General features: G+C 36.5%; 1 protein-coding gene across 1 annotated transcript in view; it reads left to right on the top strand.

The window, feature by feature from the left end:
- Positions 1–5,914: 5,914 nt before the first annotated feature.
- SGK1 (serum/glucocorticoid regulated kinase 1) overlaps positions 5,915–24,999 on the top strand; it is a 159,479-nt gene continuing 140,394 nt past the window's right edge. Inside the window, exon 1 of the mRNA XM_003340387.4 lies at positions 5,915–6,578. Within this exon, the coding sequence (XP_003340435.1) occupies positions 6,510–6,578 (69 nt within the window). The 5' untranslated portion in view covers positions 5,915–6,509. The remainder of the gene's footprint in view (positions 6,579–24,999) is intronic.

The following is a 24,999-nucleotide window of genomic DNA, read 5'->3' as shown; positions in this document are numbered from 1 at the left end:
ACTATGTGCTAGGAATATAAATATGAAAAGCAATATAGTTCCTGCTCTCAAGGAGCTTACATTCTAGAAGATCTATATAGAAACCAACCGGTGATCAAAGAGAGATGTTTTAGGTTGGGAAGTCACAGAATTGGTCTATGGTAGGGAAATTGATAGGATTATTGTCCCATTATGGTGTGATTACTATTTCCAGTAAGTGGAAGGTGGGGGAGTTGGGGTGAAGAGGAGAAAGATTAATGAAGAGTATATTCTAGACTTGGAATAGTAGGAAAATAGTCAGTGTACAGCCTAAATATGTTGAACTCTCACCAATCAGGAGAGCATGGTCATAGCAGGAGCTATATTCAAGGTCAGGCCAATGGCAATGGCATGCCAGGAAAATCATCTTTATAGCCACATGATCTACATATCATGCTTTTTAAACATTAAGTAGCTATATAAATATAGACTGTTATTGCTGTTTTGTACTTTTTATTTAAATATGTCACAAGCGCTGTAACTAGAGATGTCAACGTGAGGTGGAATCACAGGGACAAAACAGACTGTACTGCATGTCCTGGCAGGTGGTCTAATTGTATTCTTATTTTCCTTAGGATCATTTTTCACTAAATGGTTATTCTATTGTTTATTGTCTATTGATTTCTTCTGTGTACTTATGAGAGTGCTGTTGAAATAAATCTATCCATGTCACTCAACAAAGATACCCATGTATCCACCTTTAACACGTTAATGGCAGTTTTTCTATAATTCTTGATAGATATTATTATCTCCATTTAGATTTCTAATACCTCATATTATAGAGAGTCCTATGCCTTACAAAACACTTTTGCATTATTTTTTGTTCATTCAATTGTCAAAGTCAATATGTTGAATAGGTAGCACAGTGGATGAAATGCAAGGTTTAAGGCAAAAAAGATGTGGATCTGGGTTCTGCCTCTAACCTTGGCTAATTCACTTGGGAAAAAATTCCTCATGTGGCGTCTATGAGATTATATATTACATATTCATACACACAAATATATATACATATAAATATATTTCAATATCACTGGTTTCCATTATAATTCTTTTTTGTTATTTTGTTATTCATTTATGAGAGTTATTCTTCAAAGTAGTTTTCACTAGATTGTAAAAAGAGTCCATAAAACAAAACAAAAACAAAAACAACCCAACAAATAAACCAAAAATATATATAGCCTTTGACTTACAGTATCTTAATATTAATGTTTATATTGGACTTTAGTGACTACAAGGTGCTTTGAAACTACTAATCACATTTAATCCTTGCAACAACCCTTTGAGATAAGTTCTATTGGTATTATTGGCACCAATTTACAGTTGAGGCTCAGGGGAAGGTCTCAGAGAATTTAAATGCCAGGCCACAAAGATAATAGTAGAGGAATAAGCCTGGAATCTTTATCTCTGGGTTCCCAATACAAAGATCTCCCTCCTTAAGTTTTAAGTGTAAGTGCAATTAACATTGCTAAAAGTAGAGTTCATTTGAGCTTTATGTGTGTGTATACAAATGTGAATGCACATATGTACATACACATGCATATGTAAATCTTTATATGTATGAACATCTTACATGCAATAGTTATATGTGTGTGTATATATATGTATGAAAAGAGATAGACACGGAATATACCAAAAATCTTAATACATTTTTTCTTAAACCCTAACCTTCTGTCTTATTATCAGTTCTAAAATGGAAGGACAGGAATGGTTAAGCAATTGTAGTTAAGTGACTTGCCCAGAATCACATGGCTAGGAAGTTATCTAAGGTCAAATTTGAACCCAGGTCCTCTTGACTCCAGGTCTGGCTCTCTATCCACTATGCTATCTAGCTGCCCCAATTTTAGTAGTTTTAAGTTTTAATAGTTTAAAATTGCATTAAGATTTTTGAGATACCTTATACAGAGTATTAATATATTTTAAGCAATTAAAGCTTAAAACTGCATTTAGACTTTTGAAACACTCTGTATAAAATGTTGTGTAATTATAATTGTATAATGACCAATTAATATTTGCTCTTCCCTTCCCCTTCCCTCCTTCACAGAGGCAAAGCTTTATATTAAGAACAAGCATATACTGTCAGATTTGGTTGGCATGTTAATTAATTTGGGGGAACATTTTTGTTCTAGTTTTATTTTCATTTTTTTAGCAGATAGTTCTCTAGGTAGTGAAATCAGGGAGGCATATATTTGGAATTTAAGTAACATAAAAAAGATGTCAAATTTAAAATATGTCTGTGTATGTACACCTGGATACAGATATATTTAATCTTTCTTATTTTACATTTCATCTGCTTTACTATGCTCAAGATAAAATCCAAAGCCATATTTAAGGAGAGGATTTAAAAAAAATAGAGGATGAATCTACCACCAAAAGGAAGAAGAAACAAATGCCACTTCAAATTGGAAACACAGCATTCAAGAGATCTCATCACACATTGGGGTTTTCCATTAGAATGAGGTGAAACGTCAAGGTTACAGTTTCGTAGAAGGTGCTCTGTAGCTTTAAAAAAGGAATTGGAAGGATTGTTGACCTTCAGAGTGGAGAGTGAGGCTCATTCATCCTCAATAGGGCTCTCAGGCTGGAGGGGAAATATTGTGGGAGTTTCATTTCAGCTGGGCTTAGGCTCCCAGCGGAATGTGATGCTTTCTGTAAAGGCAAGGCTCTGCAGTTACTGATGGCACCCTGAGGAAAGGGTGTATCTCTTTCAGTTGCCTGTCAGAGGCAATAGGCTCAGCTCCTTAGTGCCAGTCATCATTACATGAATGCACCCAGGGACAGGCATCCTGGCTGCAGGTTTGTGAAAACAGAAGTATGAGTAAAAGCAATGATGTCATCTTTCTCCCAACTGATAGCAGTGCAGTCAATTGGCCCCGCTTTTTAATTAGTCTACCTAGTTTACAAGCTACTGCTTCTAATGCAGAAATATTACTATTTCAGGAAAATCATAAGATATGTAAGCCTGCTTCAAAAAGAGATCTGGTCTGGATGGTGTTCTGGAAAATGAAGTAACAATAAAAATCAGGAGCTATAAAATCTAGCCCTTATTCTATGACTAACTAGTTAAATGGCTTCAAGCAAACCACCTAACCTCCTTAGGTCTTGGTTTCCTTACCTGTAAAGCAAGATAGAAACATCAGATCAGAGATTCTTTGCTTATAGTCCATGAATTTAAAAAAAGAATTTCTCTATATTTCAGCATAATTGGTTTCCTTTGTCATCAATGGCTTTCTTCAAGCCTTGGCTAAAATCCCACCTTCTGCAACAATCCTTTCCTGATCTCCCTTAATCATAATGCCTCCCCTTTGTCATTATCTCAAAATTGTTCTGTATTTATCTTGTTTGTAGATCGTTGTTTGCTTGTTGTCTACCCCTCATTAGACTGTGAACTCCTTGAAAGCAGGAACTCTTTCTACCCTTCTTAATATTTCTAGATTTGGCCTAATACCTGACAAATAGTATAGCCTTAATCAATGCTCATTGACTTGAATTATTTTTACATATTTAAAAACATTATTCAGGAAAGGGATCCAGAAGTTTCTTTATACAGTTAATGGGATCCATGAAAGAAGAAAATAAACATTTATAAATCCCCTATCGTCTAAATTCTTTTCTAATATTATCCAATGACATAAAAAAAGTTGAAGAAGCTCTATACTAGATAATCCCTATGATTTCCCCTTTTAGAACTACTTGTGAGTGCAGCTAGGTGGCTTAGTGAATTGAGAGCCGCGCCTAAAGATGGAAGGTCTTGGGTTCAAATTTTACCTCAAATACTTCCTAGCTGTTTGATCCTGAGTAAGTCACTTAACCCATTGCCTACCCTTGCCACTTTTCTGCTTTGGAACCAAAATGTAAAGATTTTAAATTTAAAAAGAAACTGCTTCTAAATCCTATTTCTTTCATTTGTCGGTTAATGGAGGTCATATAGTATGATCTCTTGACTTAAAAGTCATTTGAATGCAAAACACAGATTTCGTAATGATCCTATTTTGTTCCCAGATAACAGACTAATAAGTGACTTTCCTATTTGATTAACTCCATCAAAACCCTAGAGCTTCTATTACTACATGGATGGTTTGCTTTATAAAACGTATCATTATAGCTTGAATAAACTGATGTTGGCTTCAAATAAATAAATTCCTATAAGAGTAAGCAATAATGTTGCTTATATTACATTTGTCTTCCAGAAAACTCAAACTACGGAATGAATTAGCATGGTCCAGTAGAAAGAATGTTCAATCTGGAACCAAAGAACCTAGATTCTAAGAACAAGCAATAATTTTGTTTATGTTACATTTGTCTTCCAGAAAACTCAAACTAGTGAATAAATTAGCTTGGTCCAGTGGAAAGAATGTTCAATCCAGAACCACAGATCCTGGTTTCAAATGCTGCCCTGGTTGTTTTTGTTTGTGTGTTTGTTTGTTTGTTTGTTTTACTACCAGTATGACTGGACAAATTACTTGTTTATTTCGTATTCCTACTGTAGAATGAGATGCATTATAATATAGTGCATCAAGCATTAATTTCTAAGCTAGGAAGAGCTGGGTTCAAATTCCCCCTCTGACACATCCTGGTTGTGTGACCTGGGGACATTAATTAACCTCCCAAAGCTCTAGGCAGCTCTGTGAAACTATAAATTGCAGACAAGGTGCCAACTTGTATTGCTAGAAGGGATCTCTAATACCAATGAAATAGCAGATCCAGTCCCTATTCCCTTCCTCACAAAGATCCAAAATCATATAGGCAGGCATTGCATCTTGGATGAATTAATGGAAGTTTGCACATTTTCTGAATTTTGATTTTGAGGTAAGAAGGTGGTGCAAAGTAGTCAGGTGACTTTCTGAAAGTCATACAATGTAGCAGAGCCTAGACATGATGCTAAATATCTGTGATTTTAATAACCTAATATGTGAACCTATGGTATATAAAGTTCTCATTTTGAGATTATGGGATTTTTTTATCCAAAAATGATCCTTTAAGGTATTGTAAAAATCCAATAGCATAAGTGGTCAGATTAAATTATACGATTATATATTTCCATTTCACTTATTTAACGTTAGGAGTAGCATGGGTAAGGAAGTTTTGTTTTCTTTTTAATTTTTACTTAGCTGGATCCCTTTCACTTAAAAAAAAAAGTTCTTCCTCACCAATTCAATGGAGTTTGATTATTTCTTTTTTAAGACTCGAGGCCTTTAAATAAAATGTACTATTTATGTACCAGGTATTCTTGTTTCCTTTAGTGAAAAATAATACAACAACCCTAGTTTATGTTCTCCTTCTTATAACAAAACCAGGGAGAGGAAGATAAAAAGGATATTTTGTCACCTTCTGGGTAAAAATTGGCAATTGGGATGCATAAGATTAAAAATCTTTCTTAACCTGATGAAATTTTCTAGGTAGTTTTATTGCCTTTTTCTCTCCATTTGGACACTTCATGAAATAAATGAAATTAGATTTTCATTCAAAAGGTTTTTATTCAGGAAAATATAGTCAATAGCTTTAGAGGACTATGAAAAAAGAAGAGCACCTGCATTTCATAAAGTGAGTACATTTTTTTGTGACTTTGACTTAAATGGTCCAAGCAACAAAAAAGGAAGGGGGGGGGCACCATTTTTGTATTCATCCCAAGGGAAGCTTGATGTCTTTTAGTTAGTTCAGCGTCTGTTACCTTCTTTTTATCCTTTGCTCGGTCATTCATGACCTGTTATTCCTTCACATTTCACTGTCCCTCTGTGTCTCTGTCTCTTATTCTTTGTCCCTCTCTTCTTATTCTGTTCTCTCCCCTATTCCCTTCTCCCTCCTTGTCTTTTTCATTCTTTCTCTTTCTCCTTTTTCTCTCTCTATTCTCCTCTCTCTCCACTCTCTTATTCTCCTCTCTTCCTCTCTCGCAGTCTTCTCACTCCTTTCTCCTCCCTCCGCCCTCTCTCCTTCCTGCTCTCTCTTGCCTAACTACAGCTCCCACTGGAACTCGGCACAATCAAAAACAGCTCTCCTCTCCAACAGCAGAAAGGCACATCACCTGAAGAACAACTAACTGAAAACCCAAGCTCTTGAGACGGAGGGATGCAGCCAGGTAAACCAGGAAGGAGCTAGTAGCTACTGAGTTCCTTTTCCGATTTAAAAAACAAAAACAAAAACAAAAACCCTCGGCATCTTTTGGCGCCGGCTCCCATTACCCTGAGACTTGCTGCATATGGTCCGTGGGCTGCCACAAGGGTCGTGTAGCAGTTGTGCTTGTGATATCGAGGAATGATTAAAAGAAGAAGGATCTAGCCTATGGCAACCGAAAGCTGGAAAAGGTCGCTGCAGTAGCTGGTGCAGCAGAATGAATGAGTGAAGGAAGGACTCGCTGCCTGAAACCTGATTTTGCTTCTCCCACCCCACTTCATCCTCGTTAACTGTCTCCAGAAGGGATACTGAGGAAAACAGATGCACTAACTAACCAAGTATCATACACTGGACCTATAACTGTGTACTCTCCATTGTGGAAAATGGTAAACAAAGACATGAATGGATTTCCAGTCAAGAAATGCTCAGCTTTTCAATTTTTTAAGAAGAGGGTAAGGACGGGTCTTGCTCGTATTTTTTTCCTTCTTTTGTTTCTTTCTTTCCTTGAAATGCGTTTTTATGCTGAACTGAAGTGAGAATATTGCTCTGGTGACGAGCTCCCCCTCCTCCCCCCGGTAAAGTGGTGTGTGAATGACTAGTGAAAGTCGAACGACTAGAGAAATAAGATCAGGTCGTACCTGCCTAAGGTGCAATTGGGGGGTGGACAGCGAGAAATGGGGGTCGGGATTGAGGGAGGTGAGGATAGGGGGATGGGCAGCAATTGCTATAAGCAGCGTCGTCTACAGAATGAAAAAATCTCATTCAAAACCATAGATTCTGTATCTTTGAAAACCATATTTGGACCAAGTACGATTGTGGCTATGGCTTTAGTTAGGGGCTCTTTGAAGTATCTTACCCTTTTGCCCAAGTCTCTGTCTCTATCTCTGTCTCTGTCTTTCTACTGCTTCTCTTTCCATGTTTGAAGGATTCAACTTTCTTACACCTTTCATTCACTTAGTCTAGAGTGCTTCATTACCATCTTCATTCATCAGAAGTACCTCTTAGGTCCCCAAACCATCCAACCTGTAATGGGCTGCATCTCTAGCCACAGCACCAGCTCATAGGAGAAGATGTAATTCAGAAGTGAGGCAGCAAATGTCAAGCATGACCTCAATCAGAAATATTGGAGGCCATTCTTCAAGAGCTCTCATTGAATTCCCCTCTGTTCTGGTTGGGCTAATTTAGTATGATTGCTTTGGGATTTTTTTTTTTTGAGAGACAAAGCAGCAGGAGTCTGGATTTGACTGATAGCCCAGTGCTTATTATACATTAATGTATTTTTTAAACTGTATGCCAGCATGTCCAGAGCAATTCACTGTGCTCCATGGGTTGGGAGTGGGCAGAAAAAAGGAAATACCAGTTTCCTTTCTGTTTGACAATAAAATCATGCCATTGTGCTGACAGCATAGGTGGTCTGCATAAACCTGCATATTAATGCCCAAGTAGGATGTAAGTAGAGCATGTTTGTTAAGTGGCCCAGTGACATCAGAAACTCCTTAATGAAGAGTGTTTCTTAGGAAATGACAGCCTGCCCCCACCTCCTTCCCATCCTGTTTAATACCCTGGGGTAGCCCCATCAAAATTATTTTGTTCATTCATTCTTTCTGTCCTCCATTCATGTGCTCTCAGTGAGGTGCCAGCAACAGAAATGCAGCCACTCACTTCATTTAACCCGCTAGCACAACACAATGAAAGGCAAGTCAGTTGAATTATGAGCAGGGATGAGCAAATTCCCTGCACCAGAGAAGCAAACTGGAAAAATACAAGCAGCTTGTCAGGCAAAGAGCAATAGGTTGGAGAATTCTTTTTTTGCCAGACTTTATTTCTCATCATTGAAGTCATATCATTACAAAATATCCTGTGAGGAAAAAATGCATGGGGAAAAAGTATTATTTCTCTATTAGCAGATGCTTATGCAAAAGGAGAGGCATTAAGTGCCAGGTGATATCTATTATCATTGCTGTGACTGATCTGAGGAAGATCAAATCACTACGACTAATTGGATCTTTACAGTGTCTCTTTGCATACCTCTCTCCATCAAAAAATAAAAATAAAAATTTCTCAATGGAAGATAATGGAGAGCACATATGTCAGCAGCCAATGAACAGTCTTGCAAATAAAATTATCTTAGTTCTTCCCCCAATTATTCTCTTAACTGATCAAGTTTTGCTGGGAACAGGTAGGATATTTGTTATATTTTTGCTTTAATATTTTTAAGAAGGCAGGTATCCTTATTCAGTTATGCCAATGCAGAATGGTTTGGGCTTTTTAAAAAGTTGTCTTTTATGTATATTGGAAAGGAAATGTGCTCATTGAAATACTAATTAACCATCTGCTGCCCTTCTGCTAAAAACCACAATCTACCAAATGTACCCATTTGGTGCTATAGCAGTCCTTGTTTTTTTGTGTTTTTTTTTCTAAACAAAAACAAGGAAACTTACCCACCTCTTATTTGGGGCTGAAAAAAGATACAAATGGAAACAAAACAAGTTACACCAAGATGACTAGCCATGTGCTTTATCTGTCTACTGATCTGTACCTATCAGATTGCTTAAATTAGAGCAGGGTTCTGAATGACTCTTCCACCTTACTTTCATCCTCCAATAGTCCACTCAAAGGTCACAAGGATTTTACTATATCAAGAAAGATAGGCAGAGTTTCCAATTTTGGAGTCAGGTTCCTTGATTCTTCAATGACATCATACTCTTAGTCCTATATTTTCAAAGTTGATTGCAATTTATGAACATAGATAGTGTTAGAGTAGGAAAAAATTTAAAGATCATATAGTCCAAGACTTCTTAATCTTTATATCATGGACTCCTTTGACAATCTGGTGAACCCTATGTATATCACTTAGAATAATGTTTCAAAATACATAAAATGACAGAGGAAACCAACTCTACTAAAATATAGTTATCAAAATATTTTCTAAAATAAGTTCAGTGCCATCAAGTTAAGAACCTCTAATCTAGTCTCTCATTTAACAAATGATGAATGGATGCCCAAAGACATTAGATTTCTTCCCTAAGGTCACCCAGTTCACAGAGTAGAGACAAGATTGGAATTCTAGTCCTCTAACTCCAAATTAGCTGCTTTGTCCTCTGACTGCACCACCCTGCATTGTACCATAACTTTGGGTTTCGCTAAAAAATAATTCTTTTGTTTTTTTGAATCTTATGGTTGAGATTCCAGACATAACTGCTTATCTCATTTTTTAAGCTAGTGGGACAATCTTATAAAATGAATCTTTGTTTAGTACCCATAGAGAATTCTAAATAAGTCCTGAATGAAAACTGAGAGGGTTTTACTGGACTTGATAAAAAGAAAATTAACTTTTGACCAATGTATGGTTATTATTTTAATTGTTCAAATCACAGAAAGAGCTGGTAAAAGTAGAATAGAAGTTTAAAGAAGCTCATTTCCCAATAGATAATTACAGTTCATTTCTAATTACTTTACCTCTGCAGACTAAAACCCATTTTAGCAAATGAAACATTTGCCAATAGTTCTATACTGAGAGATACTCTATTAGACTTGTTAAGTACTGTTTCAGTAGACAAGAGGAAGTGTACTAGGTGATAGAAAGAGTGATATCCCTAGAGTTGTCAGGAAATATGCTTTCAAATTTTCTGACTTCTGATACTCACTAGCTGCATCACCTTGGGTAAAGCCCTTCACCTTTTGTCTTCAGTTCCTTTATATGTCAAATGATGAAAATTTCACTCACTTTAAAAACAACAACAGTAATAACTTGCATTTGTATAGCTATAATAGTCAGAAACCCCTTTTAGAATTTTGGTTTTCTAATAACAGATGTTAGATATTTATCATCTCTGGGATAACTTCTTTAGTATGATTTGTAAAATCATACTAGATAGATGACCTCTATGGAAACTTTTAAGTATAAATCCTATAAGTTAGAACTTCAAAGGAAAAAAATATGCCCTGATCAAAAGAGCTACCATTTGGGAGCAAGAGATACAAATGGAATAGCTAAGGAGGAAAGAGCTTTGAGATATGCAAAGTGCTTTATAAATATTATGTCATTTGAATCTCACAACAACCCTGGAAGGTAGGAGCTATTATTATCTCCATTTTGCAGACTAGGAAACTGAGGCAGTCAAAGGGCAAGTGATTTGCCCAATGTCACAAAGCTAGGAAGTGTCTGGGGCCAGATTTGAATTCAGTTCTTCCTGAATCCAGGTTTAGCACTATGGGTCACACATTATAGAAACTTGAGCTATTTCCAATTATGCCACCTAAATGAGATTTAATATTGTTAACCTTTTGGCTTCTATAAGAAAGGATCATTAGCTATACTTACATTCTTTTTTCTCCCTGAAGAAGTAAAATTAAGGTTTATAGGCAGGCAGATATGGTAGAAAGCATCTGAAGTCATAGAACCTAGGCTCCGAGTTTAACTTTACCTCTTAAAGAGAGTTGCCTCTCTTGAAAAAATGTAATCTCCTTGAGAACAGGACTTGCTTTATTTTTATACATGTAACACATAACTAATTAATAAATGAATGCTTCATTAATTGATTCCTCACTGATGTTGTGATAATTAGAGATAGACTCCCAACAAGAGGTTAGATTTCTCATCAAATGACTTGATATCTGACCTCTCAATAGAAACTATTCTTTACTGGCTCAGGAGAGTCTGGAGAAGTCCATATTAGATGTGGTCCATTTTCTATTGGGTAGGGAGAAAAAAAAGATAATACACCTCCAACAAAGAGACAAAAGGCCAAATAAAGACAACAAAATATTCATAACAGCACTTTTATGGTAGTAAAGAACTGGAAACAAAGTGCCCATTGCTTGCCTGAGGAATGGCTAAGCAGATTGAGGGATAGAAAGGTAATAGGATATTACTGAGCCATGAGAACTGACTTAGGGTAAAATAAATAGAATAAGGAGAATTATATATATACACAATGACTTCTATCAGAGAAACACATCCTTGAAAGACATCAGAAGTTAGATTAACTACAAAAACTAATCTTGGCTTCCAAAGGACTGCCAATGATCCAGGCTTTCCCTCTTAGTAGAAATATAGTAGATTCCAAGTGTGGAGTAGTGTATACACTGTCAAATGCAGTCATTCTGTTTATTTTGTTTGTTTTTCTTTGCTTCAAGAGAGGGATGTATCAAGGGAAAGTTGTTCTTAGAAAGGAGACAGGAATTACAATTTTTTTAAATCCAAAAAATGATGGGAAAGAGAGAGAAAGAATGCATACAAGTGGAGAAGACCCTCTTTGGTTCTCAAAGAAACTAGAATGTCTTTCACTAATTCTCCTTGTTCTCTCCCCTATCATGAACTATCCTCTAAAATTTGACTGGTCATTAATATGCTCCCCTCTAGGGAAGAAGATAGTTCCTTTTGTTCCTAGACACTTTAAACATTTTTAAAGGGACTAATGATCTGCATATCTACTAAATTTATTATACATTCTGGTTGTATATAAAATTGGCTTTTGTAAAAATTTATGAAGAATAATTCATTTTGGGGTTGGGATCTCATGATCTTTTAGCTGTTAACAGACATTCATTTTTAATCTCGTAGTTTATTTCACCAAACAGAATATTTTAGCACATAGGTCATTCTATTCTTTTAATGGGCCAATCAAGATATGTCAGTGATTGACTTGGTCATTTTCCTTTCAGTCAGCATCTCTCCCTGCCAGTGCTGGTTTATAGCATCTGTGTTGTTTACCCTCCCACCCAGAGTCCTAAAAATACTTCTTTCCATTTCTTCTTGCTCATTGTTTTCATGTGAGCTCACAAAAAAGCAAATCGAAAAGAAACATTTGTGGCTCTAAGATAGAGTTTTCAGTTTTGCTACTGACTCACATCAGAGCTGGACCAGAGGGTCACTTCAGGGCAGATGACTTGGTTCAGGGAAATGGGGTTGGGGACAGGTAGAATGTCTCTGCTTTGGAATGAAAGGTTCTAATCTTTCAAATAACTCAAATGTTGCACAACTTTGAAATATCAATAGATAAGCCCAGTTGTGCTTCTAGGCTTAGGAGACTGGGCTTAGGAAAGGTTATGAATAGAAAACAGAGTTGTAGCAGGCGTCTTTGTAAAGCCCTCCTTGAAGAACAGGTGATAAGTATTGTTATCATGTGGCCATTGGCATAGCAAAACTTCATGCTTATTCACATTTTTGTGGTGTATTGGAGTCAAGACCTGAGTTCAATTCCATCTCAGATTCTTACTAACTGTGTGACCCTAGGCAAGTTGCTGCTATCTGCCTCAACTTCCTCAATTGTAAAATAGAGATAATAATAACACAATTATCCTAGGATCACTCAGGATCCATTTATAGAATACCTGGCACATAATAGACTTTTAATAAATATTTCCTTCTTTCTCTCTCCTTCCTTCCTTCCTTCCTTCCTTCCTTCCTTCCTTCCTTCCTTCCTTCCTTCCTTCCTTCCTTCCTTCCTTCCTTCCTTCCTTCCTTCCTCTAAGGTCCCCTTAGCTCTAAATTTATGATTCTAAGGCTAAAGGATCACTTAGATCCCATCCCACTATTGAGACAATGATCCAATAAAACTAAAGATAGTTACTCTTTTATAGATAGATAAGTCAGTCCAGATTGGAATTTTCTAACCAGTATAAAACAACAACAATGATAACAATAATTATAGCTAGTAGCTACATAAGGCTTTTAAAAAAACTTTACAAATATTATTTCTTTTGATCCTCACAGCAACCTTGGGGAATCTGTTATTATTATCCACATTTTACATATGAGGAAACTGAGGCATACAGAAGTTAAATGATTTGCCCATGGCTATACACCTAGTAAATATCTGAAGTTGAATTTGAACTCAGACCTTTCTGATTCCAGGCCTAGTGGTCTATACACAGTACTATTTTGCTGCCTTTAAATGTAAAGTAATACCAAATGTGATAATGAAGCAAACAAACAAACCAGGAGTTGAATAGAAAGATTGTTAGCAATTTAGATTAATATAAGGCCCCTTCCCCCTTCCCAAAATTACTTGTATGTATTTTGCATTTACTTACCTATGTACATTTTATTTTCTCCAAAAGAAATTAAGCTCTATGAGGTCAAACATAATTTCCCTTTCTTTTTTTTTTTTAATCTCCAGTGCCTAGAGCAGTTTCTGGCACATAGTGGGCATTTTCTGAGTGTTAGTGGTATGGAAATGAAGTTGAAGAACTTTTTGTTGATAGAAATGACATCACATGGATTCAAGTTTCTTTTTTTAATGAGACAAATCACTTTCCTCCATTTATATACTGCCAGAGACTAGCACTTTTCCTACTTAAAATAATATTTTCCTACATAAAATAGTACTTTCCTACATAAAAAAGAAGCTAAAAAGCAAATAGTCAAGAAATTAGCAGATGACAATTAACTGACAAAGTTGAGGAGAAGACCTCTCTAGAACCTGCCAATTCACTAGGATGCTGTTTTGTTGTCTTTAAAACAAGTTTCTTCCCTTGTCAGCATATATGGTATTCTTGTTGCCTTATGGTGGCCATCCTAGGAAGGGAGGGTTTTTTACTGCCTATAGCTTAAAACAAAAGGGAAAAAACCAGCATTGCCCTTAGACATGTGAGATGATTTCTCAATCAGACTTATCTACCTGAGGGAGAATGTACTGTCTCCCTAGCTATCACTGTAAATTATGAAGTCATCCTTGCCTTAGACTTAGTCCAACTCTTGGCCTTGACCTCCTTATCTTTCTCTTCCTCCACTGATATTCTCCTCCTCTGGCTTCTCCCAAGGGCAGGGTCCCAGAAACACAGTCAGCTTTCTCCAGAAGACATCACAGTAGATGAAAACAATTTAAGATTGAACACACAGTCCCTCTCACATAGTCAACAAAGTATGAATGGATCAATGGATGAATGAATGGTAGCTCAAAATACCCTAAATAGGAGGTTGGCTAGGGGCTAATGTGAATGGATGCCTTCCTCTTTCTCTTTTTTTAGTATATTTGAGTTAGAGGATTGCAGTCAGTTTGTTTTCTCTAGCACCTTTCCTGGCAAACATCTCAAAGTGCTTTAGAGCTATTTGCAAGAAGGGAGCTGAAAATTGAGGGTGTGGATGAAGGCTATAGGAAAAATCTTCCCATCATTAGCACAAGCTGCCAAAATTCCACTCTAATTACTTTCCCGAGCCTGCTGTGACATCTTTCTGTGAAGAACCTGCCTGTCTTGTGATTTAGCCTTGCTATCACCTTGGCCTCCTTTCTTTCCTGAGACAAGGCTCTCTCACACAACAGTCCTTTTGCTAAAGGGAATCAAGCATCATGTGATTGTTTCCCTTTCTCTTTTTCTTTCCTTGGGGGGGGGGGAGTGGTGGTGTTGGTGGTAGAGGACAGAGAAGAGGGAGAAAGAGGCTGATTTGGAAAACCTCCTGGAATCTTTCCACCCTGAGCCCAATGGACTCACTGCTTTCTCATCTCAACAGCTTCAGGAAAACCTACTGCCCACCCAGCTTTCCATCTTCTCAGTCAGAGTTCAGTTAGCTGTTCTCTTGATGCTGGGGTAGAAGACTGTGATGGCTCAAAGAGAAGCAGGAATCAAGAGGGGAGTTTCAGAGCTTCCAGAAATAGAAGGGCTGTAGAGATTCAGAACCTCACTAAGACACATTTTAAGCATAAGCTTCCTGAAGGGCCAAAATTAAAATGTGTCAGACGAAATAGAAAATTCAAGTTAATAGCCCAGGTACTAAAAATAAGTACAAAGGCTCAATTTCAATGTTTACTAAATATGTTTTCTTGCCATCCATGATTTCTCTGAGAATTGACTTGATTTCCTTCAGGACTTAGATTTCTGGACTAATGTTCATTTAGATGAATACATTACATTATAGAATGCGTGATGGAGAGGAAAATTTTTATAAGCAAGACACCAAATAGGAGATAAGAAATGAGTATAGCTGGTAGTTAAAAACTACAGTGTGAAGATATAGCAAAGATACAATTAGTCAAGTTTAACTTACTATTTCATGTAACTTCTTTGAAGTGAAGGTTTTACCTGGTAATGAGAATTTATAATTGTATATTATTTCCTCCTTGATGGTAAGTGATAAGCTGTTATGATTTAAAGCATTCTTTAATGTGTCTTCCAAAATTATAGAGCTGGAAAAATCCTTTTTTCACAACCCCTTCCAATTCTACACTCATATCAAATTTTTTGTTTTGTTTTTAAACCTTTATTTTCTATCTTAGACTCAATATTAAGTATTGGTTCCAATGTATAAGGGTAGTTACTACCTTATAGTTATAGGTATATATATATATATATGGTTATAGGCAATCAGGAGTAAGTGAACTTGCTCAGGATCACACAGCTCAGAAATATATGATCTAAATTTGAATGCAGGACCTGGTTCTCTATCCACTGAGCCACCTAGCTGCCCGACTATTATCAATTTCAAAGGAAGATTCAATGACCTGAAGATATGAAACTCAAGGTCTACTGGCACTTCCTTGACCTTAGCTGCCTCACCTGTAGGGTGAGGGATTTGGACTAGATGACTTCTAGGATGCCTTCTACCTCTAACATTTCTATGATGAAATGACAAAATAATATTTCAGACTTGCTTTGGAAGTTGTTGAAGAACAATTATAGCATCATTGTACTGGGGAAAGAGCGCAGGTTCTATAGTTGGAGAGTCCAGGTTCAAATCCTTCCTATAAATAAATACATGCTATGTATAATTTAATACCTGCAGATTTTGATTACTAAACTTCCTTGGGTCTCAGTTTTCTCATCTCTGAAATGAAAAGGACAAACCACATTGCTCCAGCTCTAGATCTATGATCTTGATTCCTTAAAGAATAACCAAGGGTGAGTTGCCAGCTTCATCCCTACTAGATCCCTAGACAGACCTGTGTAGACAGATTTTCACTTAGGTGAATCTTTTTTCTTGTAAAGGACTGTTGTTTCATTTAAGCTCCATCATACCATGGCATATTTCTTTGCTAAATTAAACATATGGTAGGCAGGTAAATTATTTCTCTTGGTTCAGAGAATGTGCATAAAAAGAAGGAATGAGAGGAAGTTTTCAAATTTCCCTTCTCTATAACATTTTATTGCTTTGTCTTGCCCAGTTCACTAGTGCCCATGAAGACATAAGTTCCATTAGATGAATGAAAATGGTGGCACTGGGAGCTTTCCAGGCAACTGATAACAGTTTCAGCCAAGTCTGGAGAAGGGGAGCTAAGCTGAAAATTTGCACCTGTGAGGTCTCTGAGTATGATAAATTGAACCCACTCTGTTGGTCCAGTTTGGTACCAAAATACTTGTAGCCTAAAACCCAAAACAGCACCTCTTCTACCCACCCCCATGACTTTAATGTGAACTTTGATTTCTTCTTCTCCTTCTAGTCCCCAAATATGTCTCATGCCTTCCTGCCTCTGAGCATAATTCTCACAATCTTCTTTCTTCAGTTTTTCTACAATGCTTATCTTTCTCCCTGATTCTATGCATTTAATCCCCATCCAACTTCAGTACCCAATTCCAATCCCACCTAGTTCATGAAGTCTAATATGATTTCCTATCCTCTATTTCTTCCTAATGGAAGAGAAGTCTAGCACCTATCAATTACAGCATCTCGGGCAAGTATTATGCTTAGAATGATCAACATACCTAAGATAAGCAACACAAAAGGGCAAGTGTCCTCAAATCAACTTTATAATTTGTAATGTGAATATACAAGAAGGAATTAAATTCAGCTGAGTGGGAGGAAGAATTAGTTACGATATGCACAGATGTGTACTTTTGGTAGCTTCCTTTTTTAACTAATTATTTGTAACTAGACTCTGCTTTTCTAAAATTCTTTTGGGAATATGCATATATGTATGTATGTGTATATATATAATTATTTTACCTTTAAATTTCAGGGCTCTGGAACAGAGCTCACGCAGCCTTTGAAGGCACATTAAGGCCCTCTTGTTCTCTCTTTTAGGGATATTTTTAAAACTGTTTTTTCCCTTAGTGTCTTTGTCTAAAGTCCTTGGTCTAATCTGTATAATGTATTAGAGGGTTGGTTTGGGTATAATGGATGAAAAGTTCTTCAAAGTCTCTGGATCATTCCTCTATCACAATAAGATACCTTTATCAGCTTTTAACTAACTACTCTGAAACAATGTCCTGCACTATAATCTTTTGAAATCATCCTTATCAAAGGCCTAACCAGTCTCTAAAGAAAGAGGTCTGCTCAGCCCAGGAAGAATTCTTTCTAAAACCGTTGAAAGATCAAGTCTAAAAAAGAATATTTGATTAGCTCAATTAATGAAAATATCTGAAGTTCATTTTTGACCAAGTTGAAAGGGTGATCTTTAGAAGAATTGGATGGTTTGAGCATAATAACTCTCCAGGGTGCTTCAAAAGTTGTTGCTGATGAAAGAAGCTATTACCTAATCTCTGGACTGCTATTTAAACTTGTTTATGGAATTTTAGCCTTTGTCTTAAACTATAAATTATAACCAGACATGGACTGGGTCCAAGAGATTTTCAAAGATAGGCTAGAGCTCTATCCCTTTGTATTTTTCTCTCTAAGTAGAGATGCTCAAAATTGTCTAATTAAATAAATATGTTCCTCAAAGATTTGTGCCTAAAATGTAGACTGCACAATTTTTCTTCTTTATAAACTATCATTCTGGAGACACTTAATAAATATGTTAAATAGATAATAATAGCTGAGATAGTGATTTCAGTTTATCATATGTTTTACACATTTTTTCTTGAGAACTCTGTGAGAGAGCATTATAGACATTACCACCATTTACAGATGAGGAAACTGAGGGTCTGATGAGAGAACCAGGCTCTGAACCTAAGACTTCTGACTCAGAATCCAATGTCTTTTCCCTATGCCACAGTTACATGGAGAAAAGAAATATCTATTGATTTACCTCATCTAAAGACATTTCCACTTTAAAAAAAAAATACCAGACTCACAATTCAAAGGTCTGGATTCCTAATGGCTCAATTTCAGGCTTTAACAAATCAAGGAAGAGGCTGAATTTAGGGAGGAGGCAGTGTTCCTGTTGCCCATGAAAGAGTACTATAAAGCAACCAGAGTAGATATTCTGACTTGTGCATGAGAACAGCCCTGACTTGGGATCTCTGGAAAGAAGATAGCCTGGCCCCCAGGTCCCAGAAGATACAGAGGGTTACCATTGACATTAAATGTCCTACATGAGGAGAATTCAAGTTTTGAAAGAGGAGAGAAAACAAATGATGAGTTTGGTCATCCCCCCATAGTCAGAGGAAAATAGATTATTTGTCTTTCAATCATTAAAATCTCATATTCATACATAGTTTTTGCCTAGGACTACTCTAGACAGTATAATGTGAAATTTGATTGCTGTACAATCTTAAAACTGTACCTTTCCCTAGGGAACTATTGTCCAAAATATATTCTCCCCAAAAGGCTGGGAAGTCATCTTTTTTCTTCTGTTGTGAAGCATTGAGTATTATTTGGAAGTGTGCTGGTAAATGGGGAAGATTAGTGAGCTCATTTTGGATCTTTCTACTTCAAATTTCCTGGATGAAGACTTATGTTTATGTTAAATAATAAGACTTCTATGAAGTATGGCAACAACCCCAAAGTGTAAATAGCAAATATAGTATAATTACTACTTATCAGTGAGTTGGCTTTAAACAACTATTGAAGAACAGGGAGAATTAGGAACTCATGATGCTGTTATCTCTGTGTGATCTAAAGCTTAACTCTTATAAAGCTACCTTGAGTATTGTCACATTCTAAGCAAATAATGGATATAAAGAAGGAAAAAAGCAAATGTCATATTATTTTATTTCAATGATAATAATAACTAGCCTTTCTATTATGCTTACATATCTTATTTCAGATCTTAGCAACAATCTTAACAACTTACCTATAGGGTAAGTGCTCTTATTATTTCCATTTTACTGATGAGGAAACTGATTCTGATAGAGGTTAAATGACTTGCCAAGGATCACCAAGGTAATAAGTATCTGCAGGTGGATTTGAACTCAAATCTTGTCAGACTGTAAATCCAATAATCTCTAGATCATTGACCTTCCAAATGAATTCATCCAAAATTTGATATTGAGAGTACTTTGACAAAGTTAACCAAGATTTAAGAATGAATAGAGATGAATACCCTGTTCTAATTTATGAAACTTTAAGAAGAGTAACTTTAAAAGTACATTAAAAGGTGATACAATCTTTAGAGCACTGATCCTGGAATCAGGAAGACCTGTATTCAAATTCAAATTCAAACACTTTATAGCTATGTGATCCTGGGCAAGTCATTTAACCTTTGCCTCAATTTTCTCAATTGTAATGAAGAATAATAGCGGCAACTGTCTCACATAATTATTGTGAAGATCAAATAAAATAATATTTCTAAAAGTGCTTAGAGCAAGGGGGAAATAATGCCTGGCACATAGTAGGCACTATATAAATTTCTATTCCTCTCCCTTTCCCCTAAGAGTTCACTAATTTCATTTCCATCATTGGCACAGATCCCAGCCCCTCCACATTTTATTTAGACAGTTTAATGGGTTGCTATGGACAAAAAAAAATTGACTTCCTAGCCAAATGCAAATTAATTTGGGCTTGTCCTCAAATGACAGCCTTGCTGGTCACCGGCTGGTCAATCCTAGTCCTCAAGAGAAGCTTTTTCAGCTTGGAATGAATAGCTGACTTTGTGAGTAGAGCTTTCAGAAAGCCAGTCACCTTCAAACCATAATGAGGCATTAAAGGGGGGGGGGGGAATTAAGTAAAGGCCTTCCTAAATTATTGTCATGACCATTCTGCTACATGGGGACATTTAGTCTATGAATCACCCATATATTTTCAACTTGGCTGTGATTAAGAAATTTAATGTTTAACAGGCTAATAAGAAAAATGCTTTGTAGGGACAGTCTCACTCCAAAATAGGCTCAGTGGAATTATGTCTCCTATAAGAATGTGGAGGGTTTCCATAGTGTCTAATTCATGATAATAATTGATAGAATTTCTGATTCATCTCTATGGTGGACAGTGAGAGAGGGGACGAGTAGAATGTCTATAGTTATATGGGAAAGATTCTATACATTTCTTCCCTCTTATTACTGAAATATGGATTAGAAGAATTCTAGCCTTGCCTCTCTTCTGCCATTAACCATGTGTAACTTTGAATAATTCACATACCCTCCTTTATAGTCATATCTAAGGCAGCAAAATGATGAGGTTGGGCAAACCAACTCAAAGGTCCCTTTCAATTTTAACATTCCGTGACGAGAGTACTATTTATTTCTAGAGTAGAGTAAAAATAGCCTCAAAATGCTACTCATCCTATTCAATTATATTTGACTTATTTTACTGTACAACACTCACTTCTACTATTTTATCATCATTATTGATATGGTACAATAGATAGACCATGACAGATTGACTTTATAGCTATGTGACCCTGATCAGGTCACTTAAACTCTGCCTCAATTTTCTCAGTTGTAATGGAGAAAACCTACCTCACATATTTATTGTGAAGATCAAATGAAATAATATTTTTAAAAGTACTTAGTGAAAGATGGAATAATACCCAGAACATAGTAGGCACCATATAAATGCTTATTCCCTTCCCATTCCCTAGAAATTCTCTAATTACACTAATTACATCTCCATCTTTGGCACAGATCCCAACCCCTATACAGGTTAGTTAGTTTAATGGGTTGCTCTGGCCAAAAAAATAATCACTTCATAGCCAACTGCAAATGTATTTCGGCTTGCCCTCAAATGATAAGCATGCTAGTCACTGACTGGTCAGTCTTAGTTCACAAGAGAAGTCCTTCCAGCTTGCAATGAACATTTGAATCCCATCTCTGCCACTTACTTGCTGTGCCATCATAGGCAAGTCATTTAACTATCTAGCCTAAATCTTCAATTTCCTCATCGGTAAAATGGAGATAATAATTAACCCAAAGGGTTTCTGGAATGAAAATGTTTAATTGAATGAATTATTTTGCATTTGTCTTTCCTTCCCTCTCTTCCTCTGACTCTAAGACTCAATAGGTTACCATATAATGTTGTTCTGACTTCTCTTCTTTCACTGGAAGGAAGGAAATTGTGGGTCTGAAGTGTTCTATAAATGGCAGACCAAAAACAAAGCAACTCTGGACAATAACACCTCAGCTTTGTCCTTCAAATGGCAAAGAAAAAAGTTTACTGATAAGAATATTCATAGCCAATCACCAAAGGCTATAATTTCCTCATTGTTCCTCTCAGATGGTTCAGAGCAGCTCTATGCTCCCAGCCCTTCATGCCCATCCAGAAGCTTGTCCTCAAGGTCCAGAGATGAAAGTAAAGAACTCAAAGTGGGCTCTCCTCCCTACTCCCCTTTGAAAACTGTGTAAGAAAAGGAAGCTTTGTTCTATGTGTTTCTATGTTGAGATTCTCTATGGTAAAGACCCTTATCCAGATCCAGTGAGTCATAGGACTTTCTGGCCTTAAGAGTGGAGAACAGATACATTTCCCAGAGTCCCTCTCTATCATGGCAGATTTCAAGAGGGACTCTGTCTGGTGCTTTACTCCCTCCTTATTGTAAGGAACTTTTGAAGCCTGACATGACCCTTTATGATTGGGTATGAATATGGAATCAGTTATGGCTGGGGAAAGGATTTCAGAACCCCATGCTGCTATGCTATAGTATGTGCTCCCCAATCCTCCACCTCTGGCAGAGAGTCATGTGAAAGGAAGAGACCTGTAAATAAAGACAAGGGGAGACAGAAGAGAAGTCATTATTTTGAGTTTCTAGAAACTACTTGGCCAAGAATGAAACATTACCCACCTACAACTAGGGCACTGCACTCATTAGCTATGAAGCTCCAACTATCAGTTTTCCCAAGTAATCTATATCAGATTGCATGTTAGTAAACCATTAAAAGGAAGGTCCTATATCATAACTTTTCCATTTTGTACAGCATCTAATAATATAACAATGCCTAATTAGTTCCAAATAATTCAAAACAAAGTATTTTAGAGTCAAAGAGATATGGAAAACATCTTCCTAATTTAAATTCAGTACTCTATCCTGTATAATATGTTGCTGTCCCTGAACAGAGGAGCAAAACTCCAAAGAAGTTGATATTCTCATTAAATTAGATGTTTGAAATTAAGATGGAGCTTCAGAAATACTATTTCTTAAAAGCTGACACTTTAGTAACTTTCATTTGATGTAACTTGCAAAAAAAAAGGAATTTTTTAAATCATCAGAATATAATCTGTTTACGGGAAGCTTTTTTTAAATACTAGATTGAATAGAGAATATCTTAAAAACAAAACAAACAAACAAAAAAACCCTGATTATTAACTGACTTAAAAATCACCTGTATCAACCTGGGCATATAAGGAACCTTGTTCCTATTTCCATTAATCATTAATTGGATATCTGCTATTATATAGGTACAGGAGACATGAGTATATGAGGGGCTTCCTATCCAATTGGATCATAGGCATACCTAAAGGGAGTTGTGATCTTATCTGTTTGGATGTTCCTTCCATTAATAGAGAGAGAAACTTATCAAAGTCTACCCACCTTGGGAGATTCTTGTCTTTATCCTCCCCATAAGTTTGGACAATGCAAGGATATCAATGGAGCATTCTGGCCTTTCATCTCTGATCCCTGGCTTTAGCCACATCACTAGCCCATCTTCTCTTCCTAGTACTTAATTTCTCTGATAAAATCTCTTACACCAGTTCTTCTTCAAATTTCCTCGTTGATGATTTGTTACAACATGAGACTCTTCAATATCTTCTGGGAGAATATTAGTATTTCTGAGAGGAACTTGGGATCATTAAAAGAGCCTTAGAATTTCTTGATGGCCAGTCAGTTTTCTCTCTTCTTCCTGCTTAAATCTAGACCCTGCTTAAATCATTGTACTTTTGTCCTATCTGTTAGAGATACACATAACAATGGGTAAGTTCTACAGGTTATTCATTCAAATGTATGTCATAATACATTTCCTAGCCATTTCCAAATCATTCTTTCTGCACTCTGGACATCCTTCTTATCTCCCAGCCAGCAGAGTTTGGATTCTCCCCTTGATACCCTGGACTCTGATTTTTCTTTATCTTGCTGTGAAACTAGCACTACCCCACTTCCTGTCATTGCCAAATCATAAGGCAGTTTATATATTACTCATCTAATTCTAGTTCCCCTTTATGCACTGTCTTCCTCTACTAAAATATAGGCCACTTGAGGGCAGGAATTGGCTTGTGTGCTTGCATTTATTTGTATCCCTAGCAGTTAGGACAGCATCTGGCACATAGTAAACATTTCAAAATGTTTTTGATTCATTCATACTTTAAGCAATAGATTTTTTAAAAATTTAATTGGTCTTCCCTATGAGATGATAAGGCCAAACTAAACTAAATAATTTTAGAGTATTGAACCTACAGGAAAATATAGAATAAATCTCCAATCTGCAAACAAGTAAAAAGTAGCCATTAAGGTAGCCATTGGTAGTCACAATAAATCTTGCATACACTCCCTTTCCTGCATAGTACAGTGAAAAGGATGCTGAGTTTGCTTTGGAGCGTGGGTCCATATCTCAGTTCTGGTCCTTACTACCTGCTTGACCTGATTGTCAAAACTTTTAACCTCTCTGAATCCCAATTTCCTCATCTGTAAAATGAGACAGTAAGAGTAGATAACCTCCAGGGATCCTTGCAGATTTTGATCCTTTGTTCTTCTACTCACATCAGCAACAAATTTGATTAAGTAACAAAGGTGAAGAATTGCATACCCTGAAAATGCTATTTTAAAAATCTTACTACTCTCATACTGTAGGTTCTAGTTTTCAAAGTTCTTGCTGCAGGCCAGAAGTTAAACTGGAGTAGGCTGGAGCCAGCTCTCAAGTCATTGGTAACCAAACCCTAGAAACTATGCAAATCATGTGGAAGCTGGGCATATGTCTTCTTCTTGACCAAAGGAAAGCATGGTTTTCCAAGTCTTTTTCTGCCTCACTGAATTCACCCATAAATTTCATCTGGATCCCATCAACTGAATGTTTTCCACTGACATATCGAGCCAGAATTCAAAATCCCAGCTCAGGAATCTATCATAAAACTTTTGTTAGCCTATAGGAGCAATGATGATTTCATATGTGTACCTCCGTGCTTGATGCTTTTTTTGCCCTCATTATATTTTCAGACTTCATTTTTAAAGGAGTATTAATTTCTAGGGAATTGTGTTAAATCAAATGACTATTTTTTTCCCTTCTGTTTAGAGTAAAGTTTGGGGATGGACTCAGATTAATTCAATCAGTTATTGGCTTTATTTAACTTCTTGTTGAATGTATGAATGAATAAAGCATTATGTATGTACAGAAGAACTTTGAGAAATGCTAGGGATACAAAAAGAAAAGCAAGATGGTCCCTGCTCTCAAGAAAGTCACATTCAAATGGGGAAACAATACATATGGAAGGTCTCAGATGTAGGGATGGTCAGATGCCATGATCCCTTGAGTGCCACAGCAAAATAGATGGCAATTCTTCTTCTTTAACAATGATAAGAATTGGAAGCAGCTGAATGGCTCAGTGGATTGAAAGCCAAGCATAAGAGTTGGGAGGTCCTAGATTCAAATCTGACCTCAGACACTTCCTAGCTCTATGACCCTGGGCAAGTCAATTAACCCCCATTACCTAGCCTTTACTGCTCTTCTGCCTTGGAACCAGTCAATACACAGCATTGATTCTAAGATGGAAATTTAGGGTTTAAAAAAGAAGAACAATTTATAAAAATCATATAAATTTCTAATGTTGAGCCACTTCACAGTGCCAAGCACTTTGGTGGTGAGAATTTTCTTTTCTGAATCTTTAATAGATGTGACTGTTGTGCCTGAAGGGAC

The sequence above is a fragment of the Monodelphis domestica genome, chromosome 2 (assembly GCF_027887165.1).
Source record: "Monodelphis domestica isolate mMonDom1 chromosome 2, mMonDom1.pri, whole genome shotgun sequence".
NCBI lineage: Eukaryota > Metazoa > Chordata > Mammalia > Didelphimorphia > Didelphidae > Monodelphis > Monodelphis domestica.
This window is presented reverse-complemented; position numbering and strand designations above follow the sequence as displayed.